Source organism: Trachemys scripta, chromosome 16 (genome assembly GCF_013100865.1).
Source record: "Trachemys scripta elegans isolate TJP31775 chromosome 16, CAS_Tse_1.0, whole genome shotgun sequence".
NCBI lineage: Eukaryota > Metazoa > Chordata > Testudines > Emydidae > Trachemys > Trachemys scripta.
In genome coordinates, this window is record NC_048313.1 from 24,085,169 (window position 1) to 24,097,096 (window position 11,928).

General features: G+C 58.7%; 1 protein-coding gene across 1 annotated transcript in view; it reads right to left on the reverse strand.

Annotated features, from left to right (window-relative positions):
• Positions 1 to 11,726, reverse strand: part of PPP1R1A (protein phosphatase 1 regulatory inhibitor subunit 1A) — a 33,109-nt gene extending 21,383 nt beyond the window's left edge. The window contains exon 1 of the mRNA XM_034792920.1: positions 11,474 to 11,726. Within this exon, the coding sequence (XP_034648811.1) occupies positions 11,474 to 11,554 (81 nt within the window). The 5' untranslated portion in view covers positions 11,555 to 11,726. The remainder of the gene's footprint in view (positions 1 to 11,473) is intronic.
• Between the last annotated feature and the right edge of the window lie 202 nt (positions 11,727 to 11,928).

The window sequence follows — 11,928 nt, forward strand, 5'->3', positions numbered from 1 at the left end:
GGGGTCTGCCTGAAGCCCATAGCGCTCGGGCAGCTCGGCTCTTAAACAGAGCCGAAGAGTCAGGGGAGGAGCAGAGCAGCCGCGGGAGGGGAAGTGCCCGGCCGGCATTTTCCCGGATATGTTCGGCTTTTTGGCAATTCCTCCCGGATGGGGGTTTGATTGCCAAAAAGCCGGACATGTCCGGGAAAAACCGGACGTATGGTAACCCTAGCAGAAGGGGGTGGCAGGAGGCCCTTTCAGTGCCAGGCCCAGACAGGGAGCCCGAACGTGGAGGGAGGGGGGCAGCGGGAGGCCTGTTCAGCACCAGGCCCAGGGAGGGCCTGCCTTGGCAGAAGGCAGGAAGCCTGTTCAGCAAGGGAAGCCCAATTCAGCACAAGTCCAGGGCAGAGCGCGTGAGTGCAGGGGGCCAGCCTGGGGGATGGAAGGTTCAGTAGCCCGGGGCCCCCGGCTAGTGCCAGGGGGCTTTCACCCTGCAGTGTCTCTACTCCAGGGGAAGCTCAGGGCTGGTCCGTTCAGGCGCTTTCTCAGCAGTGAATCCACTCAGAAAAGGTGAAATAAAAATAAACCTGCAACTAAAATACTCCCGGGGGAGGGGAGCTGCTGGGGCTGGCACCGTGCCCGCTGCGCAGTGAGATAGCTCCCAGCCCCACTCCCCGCACTGGCAAACCTGCACCTGCGCCGAGTCTGCTCCCAGCGCGGCACTTGCTAAATGAGACGTCTCCTCGCGGAGTTGGGTAATTTGCCCATCTGCGCAGAGGCATGCGAATGGAATCGAACTTGGCGCCGGTTCATTGACTGCAACCTGGGCTCAATCAGCGCAGGACCAGTCCAGCCCTGCGGTGACTGGGGGCTGCGCGTGCCTTGGAGGACAAGACTGGGGAGGGGAGAGCAGGGGGCCACGGGACATGAGCGAACATTCTCACTCGCCGCAGCCACGTCCAAACTGTTAATTCTCTTCACTTTCAATTCTTGCTGTATTTAATTTCCACAAAAGGGAAGAGCTGGCAGAGCTGGGTAAGGCAGGTGCACTGCAATGGTGGCACATCTGACCCACAGCCATGCAATGCCCTCAGTCCTGACCCACAATCCCTGCTAGCCCACCCCTGGGCTCCCCCCAAACACACACAGCTATGGGGCTGCTTCTCAGTCCTGTCCCACAGCCCCAAGCTATCCCAGCCCTGGGCTCCCTTCCAACACACATGGCTCTGTCGGTGCTCCTCAATCCCGTCCCACAGCCCCCTGATAGCCCAGCCCTGGGCTCCCCACATGCAGCTCTGCCGATGCTCCTTAATTCTGACTTGCATCACCTCTGTGGCTCTGTCTACACAATAAAGGCCTGTTTTAAAACTTGCTCACTAACCCATTTTCACACCCAAGGTGGCCAGGGCAGGCCATAGCTTTATCGTGCATTGGCTGGGCAAGATGATCCCTACAGGGAGCCTAGACATCACTTAATTCCCCCTATGGGTGCCAGCAGGATGGGAGCAATACCTATACCCTTGTGCCCTGGACTTTACCGTGACTGGTTCAGCACGTGTTGGAGGCCGTGTGGTCTTATTTATACAAGACTTCTGAAAGCTGTGAGTCAGCCCCTGACAGCTCCTGGGTGCCAAACACTTTGCACCCCATGCTAGACAGGCCTGCGAGAGCAGGGTCAGAGGATGCTGCTCAGAGGAGAACAGGTTTTTGAGATGCTTCCCTTCCCTGAACACAGGAGTGGCCATTCTTGGGCCCATCTTACCCGGCAGCCGAACCCAGAACCCACCTAAGTTCCTTGTAAGCTGCGTGGCCACGCAGCTGGGCGGAGTCCTCTCTCCCTGCTGTAGCCCCAGAGCACCCTCCTGCACCCCAAACCCCTCATCCCTGGCCCCACTCCAGAGCTCACAACCCCAGTCAGAGCCCTCACACCCCCCCCCCCACATACCTCAACCCTCTGTGCCAGCCCTGAGCCCCTCATCCCCGGCCCTACCCCAGAGCCTGCACCCCAACCCTCTGCCCCAGCCCTGAGCCCCTCATCCCGGTTCCACCCCAGAGTCCGCACTCCCAACTGGAGCCTTCACCTCCCCCACCCCAACCCTCTGGGGGTGAATGGCAGCAGGAAGCGCACAGGGCTGTGAAAACATCCGGAGAGAGTGAGACCCCAAACTACAGCGGATGTCAAACAGGGGGGCTCCCTTTGCAGTTTTGGTTTATTTGGACCCCAAACATTCACAATCCTGGCTGTTTGAACCCCAGCCCCAGAGCTATCCATTACAGATGGTCCCTGCATGTGTAGCTCAGCCCCTGCAGAAGAGTTTCCATCTATTGATCTCAAAACACTTCACTGGATTGTCCTCTCCATGCTACAGAGGAGGAGGGACTCACTTGAGGTCACACAGCCACGCACTGGCAAAGCTGAGAACAGAATCCAGGTCTCCCCATTATCAGCCTGGTGCTTTAACCAGTGGATAGCGCTGCCCCAAGCATGGCTGGGGCTCAGAAATACGCTGAAGCTTTTGCAAGATGCTGGTGCCAGAGCAAGTGGAGAAGGCTCATCTGCTCCCTTTGTTCTACCCTCCTCCCCTGAAATGTCCCCTCACGTGGCTGGAAAAGCTGCCCACACTAGCGCTCTATGCAGGAATCTCTCCTTTTCCTGCACAATGTTCCTCTGGGCTGGAGCCGAGTGGAGCTCACTGTGACCTGGAAAGATCTGAGGTTTGGTTACACACAAAGGAGGGGGACAGAAACAATGAACTGAGCAGGGGAGGGGAGGACAAGATGGGAACAAAGCAAAACATTAGGAGGAAATAAATCTCATTAATCCTTCCTAGGGGAGAGGCAGAAGAAGATGGTATCCAGAATAGGGCTGAACTAACAGGGATTGAGTTCTGCAGCCATATAGCGCCTCCTGCCCCAAAGGAATTGCAGCACCCAGCACTGAAATGCAGCCTCCTCTGGGGTGGAAAGTGGCAGCTGCTTAAACAGCCACTCAGGGAGCCACAACTCAGCCATGGTGTCAGAAGGCTCAGTTCACCCCGTGAAGCTGGACAAACTGCATTCACTTACACCAGCCCTGAATTTAGCCCTGGGACAGGACATGAAGCCGGATGTTGAATCTGGGGAGATGTTGGACCTTGGCCAGGCTCCCAGGTTAAGGCCCCAGCTCTGCTCTCTTTAACAGCCTTAGTGTTTCAGTGTGCAGTATGGACTGCAGAGTCCGTGTGCAGGCACTGACCAGTGCAGACTGGAGGGCCAGAGAGACCCATAAGGTGTGTCTGTGTCCAGAAGCCTCCATAAAGAACCCGCGTATGTTCATTACATTCAAGCCTTGTCTCTTGTTTCCTGCTGGGGGCACTACAACACCAGAGCTCGGGGGCAAGGCTGCCAGCCTGGGGCTCTGGCTGCTTTAAACCAGTGTGGCCGGTGCGGTGCCATTCCCCACACTCATCAGATCACAAAGCCAATTGACAGCACCTATACCACTTGTGGCCCCTCAGCTCTAGGGCACCAGCTCCAATCCAGCCCAGGGCCTTTACCTTCATGGCTGTTCAGTGCCTTGAAGTGAGTTGTGATGGGTCTCAGCCTGGTTCTGCCACACACCATCTATCACCACAGCCAGCACCAACAGGCAGAGAGGCCATGGGCTGAACACACCTCAGGGTCCCAGCTGGAGAGGACATGTCACCAGCACCGGGGTGAGGCTCCAAGTAGAGCTGTGAGTGCTCCTACCTGGGCTGTCTATACTCTGCTACAGTTCAAACTCCAGACTCCTTCACCTAAGGAGCACGTCACATGGGCGCTGGGTTCTATGGGAACATTTGCTCGACTCCTAAGTCACTGATGGGCGCAAAAGGACCAAGCGCAGCATTAATTAGCACCGGTTCCCAAAGCAAAAGGTGGCGGCAGCAGCCTTTCCTGCTCATCACTTGGAGAAAGCAAACCTGGGACAGTGGCTTGTGTTGCAAATCAGAGCATTCACCTTGGCAGTAAGCCAGGGGCCAGCACTGAGCCAGCAGCACATTAGCATGCATTAGCATGTGCTCGCTGGTTGGCCGCTGGAATGGGTATGCAGAGCCTGGGGGCAGGGCTGTGCTCCCCACACTGTGCATGTTGGCTCAGTTGCTCAAAGGATCATGCGCTGGGTGCAGGGCAGGGACTGGTGCCTGGTGTGGGGCTGGCTCTGGGGTTCCCACAGCCTGGTGCCAAAGCAGTTATTCGGGGCCCCAGGCAAATCTACCTGTCTGTCCCCACAGACACCCCAATCTATCTAACGGTTTTATCCTGCTGCCCACCAGCATAGTGTCTGAGTGCCTTCTATGTATGATCAATAGGAGCAGCCAAGACCCTAGAAGACATCATGGCATCTCTGCCTCCTCGGGCAGGGGTCAGAGCTCTGCTTGGGGTAGGGTGTTTGGTTTGATTTTTGGGGGGAGGGATGTTCCCCTGGAAACCCAGCCAATGAAATAACCTGTCTCTGAGAGAGCAGGGATGGGGGTGCAGGGCAAACAGGGAGCAGCAGGAGAACCCCCATGGAATGGCATTCACAGCTGGCTGCAGCAGGAGCCAGCCAGGGCACTACATGTGAAGGGACTGTAATTGGTGGACACCACAACGGGGGCCCAAGTCTGCGCAGAACCTGTGGGGGAGCAGCAGAGATGGGGCAGAGGCTGTACAGAGGGGTCCCAGTGAGACACAAACTCATGAGCCTGGCCTGGAAACCAGCAAACTCCTGTTTGGCTCTAGAAGAGACTGGGAGGGCACCCTGGGTACAGGGCCTGAGGAGCCCTCTGCTGGACTATCCCCTCCTACCCAGGAGCCAAACAGGAACCACTATTGTTTTACTTTGAATCATAATTGTTTAAAGCCGCTGGCCCAAGGGGATTTCCCCTCCCTATCAGCTCTAGTCCAATGCCCTTCGCTCAGCCACGGCTGAGTCATTGGTGGGACCCACCGGGCCTAGCGCTTACAGGGTCTGGCAAATGGAACCTGCGAATTGTAGTTTGCCTGGTGCACGACTAGTACTGTAGAGATCTGGTTACCCCAGCACCAGCGGCTGTAACAATGACCGTAGTATTGACCAGCAGCTTTCACACCTCTACAGCAAAAACACCTCTTTGTGAATCCACGCCAGGGAGACTGAGGATTGAGAAATGTGACGAGCCAGCCCCTTGCTGCAGAGCTGGGACAGCCCAGCAAGGGGCTCCCACTGCATCCACATCTCAGCCCCTAGGATACAGGACCACATCATCACCTCCCAGAGTTCCAAATCCCAGCAAACTGACGCACCCCCTTCTCTCTTCATCCTTGACTAACAGCAGGCCCCACCCCCTCTCATCACCATCACTACCAGGGGGATATTGTCTCCAACCAAGCCCCTCCCTGGACTCACCTCTCCACTGGCTGAACCTTACAGTTTCAGTGCAATTCAAAGCTAATTCTTCTAGCATCAACTTTCAAATGGACATTGGGATTTGAGTGACACAGAGGCTCAAATAATGGATCCTGCTTCCCAACCTTTAACCTCCACCCTACCCCAACAGCTATGCCGGTGCCCCTCAGTCCCAACTCAGAGACGCTTGCTAACCCAGTCCTGGGCCGCCCACCTGCCATGCACATGGCTCTGCCAGTGCCCCTCGGTCCTGACCTGCAGCCCTGGGCTCCCTTCTCCACAACTCTGCCGTGCCCCTCCGTTGTGACCTATGTTCTCGAGCCCCTGGCAGATGAGCTGGGCTTATGTTGCACCTTTTTAGGGTCATGCTCCTGCTATCACTAGGTGACTGTGGGATCATGGGTTGCTGCTGGGAAGAATGGGACCCCAGCACATCAGGGAAGGCTCCCTCCTAAGGAGCTGGAGAAGCAGGGAGGAGCTGATGGCTCCATGTCTCTCCCATATCCCCAAGGCTTCCCCTTCCCTCTCCAGCCCTGCTACCTGCTCAAGAGCCAGAAGGCAGTGGGAGGAGCATGAAACAGGCTGTGACAGCCCTGGAGGGACCATGGGGGCTCATGAGCTGCAGGAATGTAGAGAGGGAGCAGCCAGCCTCTGATGCCCCCAGAGGGAAGGGAGCTCCCACCCTCCAGGCAGGGTCAGGATGGACCCGAGTAGAGTCAGAAGCCAGGGCAGCAAGAAGGAGGCTTCGTGGCAGGCAGGGCCTCTCCTCCCTCTGCACAGAGCTGCTCACCCCAGCACCCCCATGGCCATCTGGAGGTCTGGGTATGTTGGGCCTCAAGCAAAGCCCCGATCTAGCCCCACTCCAGCCTCTGGAGGGTCTGGAATGTGGAGCCAGGCCTGGGGCTGGGTCCAAACACTGCCCTGGGCCCATCTTGGGGGGGTGGGGTCATTTTCCTATCCCTCTGTGAGTGGGAGGGACTGGGGGAAACGGGCAGCTCCACTAACCCACCCTCTGCCAGTGGCCAGTCAAAATCCAGACCAAGAGAGAGATTTATTTTAGGAACCTCACATTCCTCACTGCAAAGCCCTTATGCAATAAGCAACCCTGAAATGCAGCCACCTCTGTGGTGGAGGATGACAGCACAGCAGCCTCCATGGGGATTTCTGGCCAACAACCTCATTTCGACCATGTTCTAGCAGAGCAGACCTGGACCTCTGTTGTTTTAAGCACACATGGAGCAAACGGTATGAACCACCTGGCATCTACACAGCGAGAAGGGAGGGCTCTCACCCCCGATGCTCTGGCACTCAGGCATCTTCTCCTGCACCAGCTCCTGAGAAGGACCGGCATCTGGGCAGGGAAAGCCCTGGCAGCTCAATTGAGGGGCCGTGGCCTGGCTGTGCCTGGGCTCAGCACCACTGGACTGGGAGGAAAATTTGGCTGAGGCATCATGGCTCCATTGCCCAGGCAGGAGACAAAGCCAACCCCAATAACTCCTCAACCCAGCAGGGAGATCCCACTCAGGCCCCTGGCTCTCCCAGCAAGCACCAGCTCCTCCCCCGCAATGAGTCACTGCCTTTGGCTTTCCTGGTCGATTTGCTCCTCACAGACCTTGGGAGACTCCTGATTTGAGTCTCTGTTGTGAATGTTCAGAACCAGGGGTCAAACTGGGAAAAAAGCTATCTGTTATGCCCCAGGCTTCGCCCACAAACTAGGCTCCATCCCCTCAAGATGCCCATGAGACCCTGCACAGGGCCATCCTTCCATAACATGATCGTCTTCCCCCTTCACCAGCTGCTTTGATCAGTAGTGAACAGTGCTGACATTTAAACCATCATCATTACTCTCCAGAGTCAACACCCTTGGGAAGGAACAGGGTCAGTTCACACAGTGTGACCGTACCAGGGTCTCTGTAGACTCAGACAGACAGTGCTGCATTGCTGACGCTCAGGTCACACTTCCGAGGGCATCTCGTAGCCATAAGGGCTAAAGACTTCATTCTGCTTTTGAGGAGAAGCTCGGGAAGGCAGCCCCCAGGAAAGTCTCACATCCCCCAAAAGTGCTGTGAATTGGCCTGGGATGGCCCTGGCGCAGGATTCATCCACCCAAGGGGGCTGACCACTTGGAGCCGGACTCCCAGCATCACACCAGCTTCATCACCCACCCTGCCCTGTGTCCCTCGGCTGATGCTCTCAGACACTGTAGTTCCCAGCATGAACGCACAGTGCCTGGGAGGTTTGCACAGATGCATGCTGGTGCCTCAATGCATGAGGATGGGTTACCTGGCACGGCACTGCTGACCCCATTGGATGCCTGGCGGCCCACACAGCCCAGCCACAGCCACACACAGCACTCACTGAACACGCCCGCAGCACATATGCCCCCATGGTACGGCACAGACAGCAGCCCCAGATGTTTCCTATCAACCGACTGGACAGGCCCTGGATTATCCAGTGCTCCCCTCCCTGCTGCTCAGTAGGTCCTGCCCCTGCCTCATTCTGCCCAAGCCTAACCCCTCGCTCTGCCCAACCCCCTGCTTCCCTCCTCCTCTTCCTAAACAGCCTCCCAGTCCCCTGCTCCTGGAAAGCCTCCTACCTGCTGGCCCCCAACAGGCTGCCTCCTGACCCTCCCAACCCCCCGCCCATGGCCTGCTCCCCTCCAGCCCAAGAGAGGGACTTTGCAGCTCCCCTTGCTCGGCCAGCTGCCTCTGAACTGTGTGAGCTCAGGGGCTCCCTTGGGGTTAAAGAGGAGAGTTTAGGGAGCCAAGTGCCTCTCCCCACACAGCACATTGTCGATTGCCTAGTGAGAAGCGACCTGTCTCAGCAACAAAACTCTGCAAAAGTGAATGAATGGATCATGGAAAGTGTGATGACAAGGACAATGCTCCAGCCTCCCCAGGGCCCCTGGCCAGGCCTTCGGCATCCAGCACCTTCCATTGCTGGCGGTTCCGCACTCTTGAAACTCTGAACCTTAGCGCTTTATAAACATCTATGATCCCTGCCTGTGAGATGTCACTGAACCCAATCTACAGACAGGGAAACTGAGGCATGGATAGGGGCTGGACTTGCCCAGCGTCACAGAGAGAATCAGTGGCCAAGCCAGAATTAGAACCCACAAGTCCTGGCTCACAGACCCTCCTGCTCTAACCCACTAGACTTACTCCGCTCCCAAAGCTGGGACTAGAACCCAGGAGTCCTGCCTCCCATTCACTTCACTCAAGCCCACTAGACCTACTCAAAGGGGTGACTCGATCATAGTGTGTAGGTACCTACCTGGGGAACACATATTTGAAAATGGAATTCAGGGAAGTTCTACGCAGTAGTTCAGACTAGATGATCATTCCTCCCGGAAAGGACTCTCAGCCCAGACGGTGTGGAGGAGTTGGGAGGTGGAAGCTCCTGTTCCTAGCTCAGACAAAGCAGGTCTCCTACAGGATGGGTGAGGAAGGTGCCATTTCCACTGCTTCCCCCGGCCCTCCTCCCAGTGCATTACCCCCTGCATCAGTTTCACATTTATTTGCATATCCCCCAGCCTCCACTCCACCCCGGCTGCTGCTGGTGAGATGCTACAGCAGCTTCTCCGAGCCTCTCTGCAAATGAGCTGTGCAGCAGTGACACAGATGGCGCCTGACAGCGTTTAGCTCCTCTGGGAAGTGACAGCAAGACACTCGGTGCTGAGACGGCCCATGTTTCACAATCCCACATCTTTGACACCCCAGTATCATCCTGCTGGTGGAACACAGGCCACAAAGATGCAGTGCTGGGGCTCCTGTCCCCAGAACCAAGAGGAAAGCACATGAGCTTCAGCCCTGGAACCTATTAAGATGCTCGGCCCTGCACGAGGAGAGCCACTGGACTGCACGGAGTTCCTGTAAAAGAAAATCTCCACTCCATTCTCATGGAAGGCAGGACTGGAAGGTCCCAGGGTGGTAACTACCGCCCAGCTGGGCTCTGTGCTGCCTGCCTGCCTGCCTGGGACCAGCCTTTGCAACTCCTCAAATGAACAGCAGTTCTGGGGTCAGAGCAGTTCCCTCTGCACCACACCTCCTATCCCTTCCCAGGTGAGATAGCCCCAGCTGAGCATGGCCAACGCCAGGCGTCTCCAAATCGTGAGACTGGCTCAAAAATCATGTTTGTTTGTTTTTAAATTAATGACTGCTGGCTTCTGTTTTGTTGCCTTCTGGTTCCAGAGCCTTTCACTTGTGCTTGGGTCACATTTTCAAGCTTTTCTCCACAACCAGGAGGGCCAGAAACTCATTGCTATTCTAGCCCTGGACTTTCCACACACAGTACTGCTAGTGCCCTCAATCCCAACCTGCAGCCCCTGCTATGCCACCCCAAGACTCCCCCCGTCAGCTCTGCTGGTGCCCCTCAGTCCTGACCCACAGCCCCCTGCTATCCCAGTCTGAGCTCTCCACACCCAGCGTTACTAATACACCCTAGTCCTCTCCTGACCTGGCCTTTGCCATTTCATTCCTGACGTCTCCCTTGACACACAATCCCACTGCTGTTCCAGCTCAAATGGGGACCGGCAGCCAAGGGACTGGGCCGCTGCTGCAAAGCAGTCACGTGAAGGCTGGCTGGTGCTAGGTTGATCTGATGCCATTAGCCCAGTGAACTGGGCCAGGGTTCAGGCCCCTACAGGTGGGCCCTCCGCCCCAGGGTGCTGACCCTGCCTGCACAGCAATGCCATGCCAGCCCCGCCTCTGCCACCAGCTCCACTCTGTGTCCGCCCAGAACTCCCAAGGGGGCTGGACCTTGTCACCGAGCCCCGAGCCCCCCCGCTCAGCATGTTGTTAGGACAGGATGGATTAAAAACGCGAGCCAGAGCCTCTGCCTCGTCCCCGGGGCCAAGGTCTCGCCCTGGATCCCTGCCAGCAAGAGCCAAAACGGAGCGAGCCCTGGAGTCTCAGCGAGGCAGGGGGCAGGGGTCGTGGGGGGAGGGGCGGAGCCACGTTCCGCACGTTACTATTCTAGCGCGGGGCTGGCACGGGACAGCGAAGAGCCCGAGGCGTTCCCAACCGGGCCGGGCCAGGTGCTGCTCCCCTCGGAGTCACTCGCCGCTCTGGGCTCACTCGGGCGCTGCTGAGACCGGCCCTGGGGGAGCCCGGGGCTGCTGCACTGTGCGGGCTGCTGCGGAGCTTCCGTGAAACCCCCTCCCCCCCCCCCCCCCGCTCTCCGGGCAGCCCGGGGGGGGGGGAGGCGCTGAGAACAGCCGGGTCGGACCGTCCGGCCCGGCTGAGCCGCCGAAGGGAAGCACCAGTCATAGCTCACAGGCTGCGCTCGAGGGGAGCCTCCCTGGGGGGTAACACCCCCCCACACACACACCCGGCACAACACTCAGGACAACACCCCGAGACAACCCACACCACCACACACCATCACACAGCCCCCCACCACACCCCAAACAACACATACTACCACACCGGGACAACACCCCAGACAACCCACACCATCACACAGCCCCCATTACACCTGGCACAACACCCCCTACTCGGCACTACACCTGGCACAACACCCCAGACAAGCCACACCACCACACATCATCACACAGCCCACCAGCACACCCGGCACAACACCCCAGACAACCCCCAACATCACACAACCCCCATTACACCTGGCCCAACCCCCCCCCCCCCACCCGGCACAACACCCCAGACAACACCTCCCCTCTCCCCGCACAACACACCCTACCTGGCACAACACCCCAGACAACCCCCCCCACCACACATCCTGCATGATACTCTGACCCCAGTGCCCCCCACCACACACACACCGTCCCACTACACATCGCGACTCAAACCCCAGATCCCTCCACGGCGGCCCCCTCCCGTGCCCCGCAGGTATGTGGGTCCTGGCGGGGCAGCTCCTGCAGGCCGGGCAGGCTAGGGGTCCTTTCCCTGGCTCCGTCAGGCCGGTCCGAGTCTCCAGCCCTGTCCGGCTCCGCTGCCCCCCGCCCGGAAGCGCTGGCAGCCCCGGTCTCAGGAGGGTCCGTGCGCGCCCTGCCCGCTCTGCTGTGCCGCGCCCGGGAGCCCGCAGGGTCGCTCCCCGGGCGCATCGCCATGGAACCGGCCCCCGCAGAACAAAGCTCCGCTCCGGACCCACCTGCTCGGCTGCCTCCGGGTCCAGATGCGGCTCCAGCAGCGGGACGGTGAACTGGATCTTCCGTGGGCTGTTGGGCTCCATGGCCGGGGGCTCCAGCTCCGCTCTCCCAGAGACACCGGCAGGGAGAGAAGGACGCGCCCTGCGCTCGGCTCCCCTCCCTTCCCCGCGCCGCGCTGGCCCAGGTTGCCCCTGCCAGTCTTCGCTCAGTCCCGGTGCCTCCGCTCCGGGAGCTGGAGAAGCAGCCGGTGCCTATTGGCTGGTCTGGCGCGGGCCGCCGCCCCCTCCCCCTGACACACACACACACACACACACACACACGCTTCCCGGAGCGTTAACCCTCCGCCTCCCAGCCAGCGGCAGCCACCCGAGGTGATGGGGCCCGCTCCTTACAATGGGTGGGGAACATGGTGCTGAGCGTCTCCGACTCGGACGCCCATCACCCGGGCGCGGGGCGC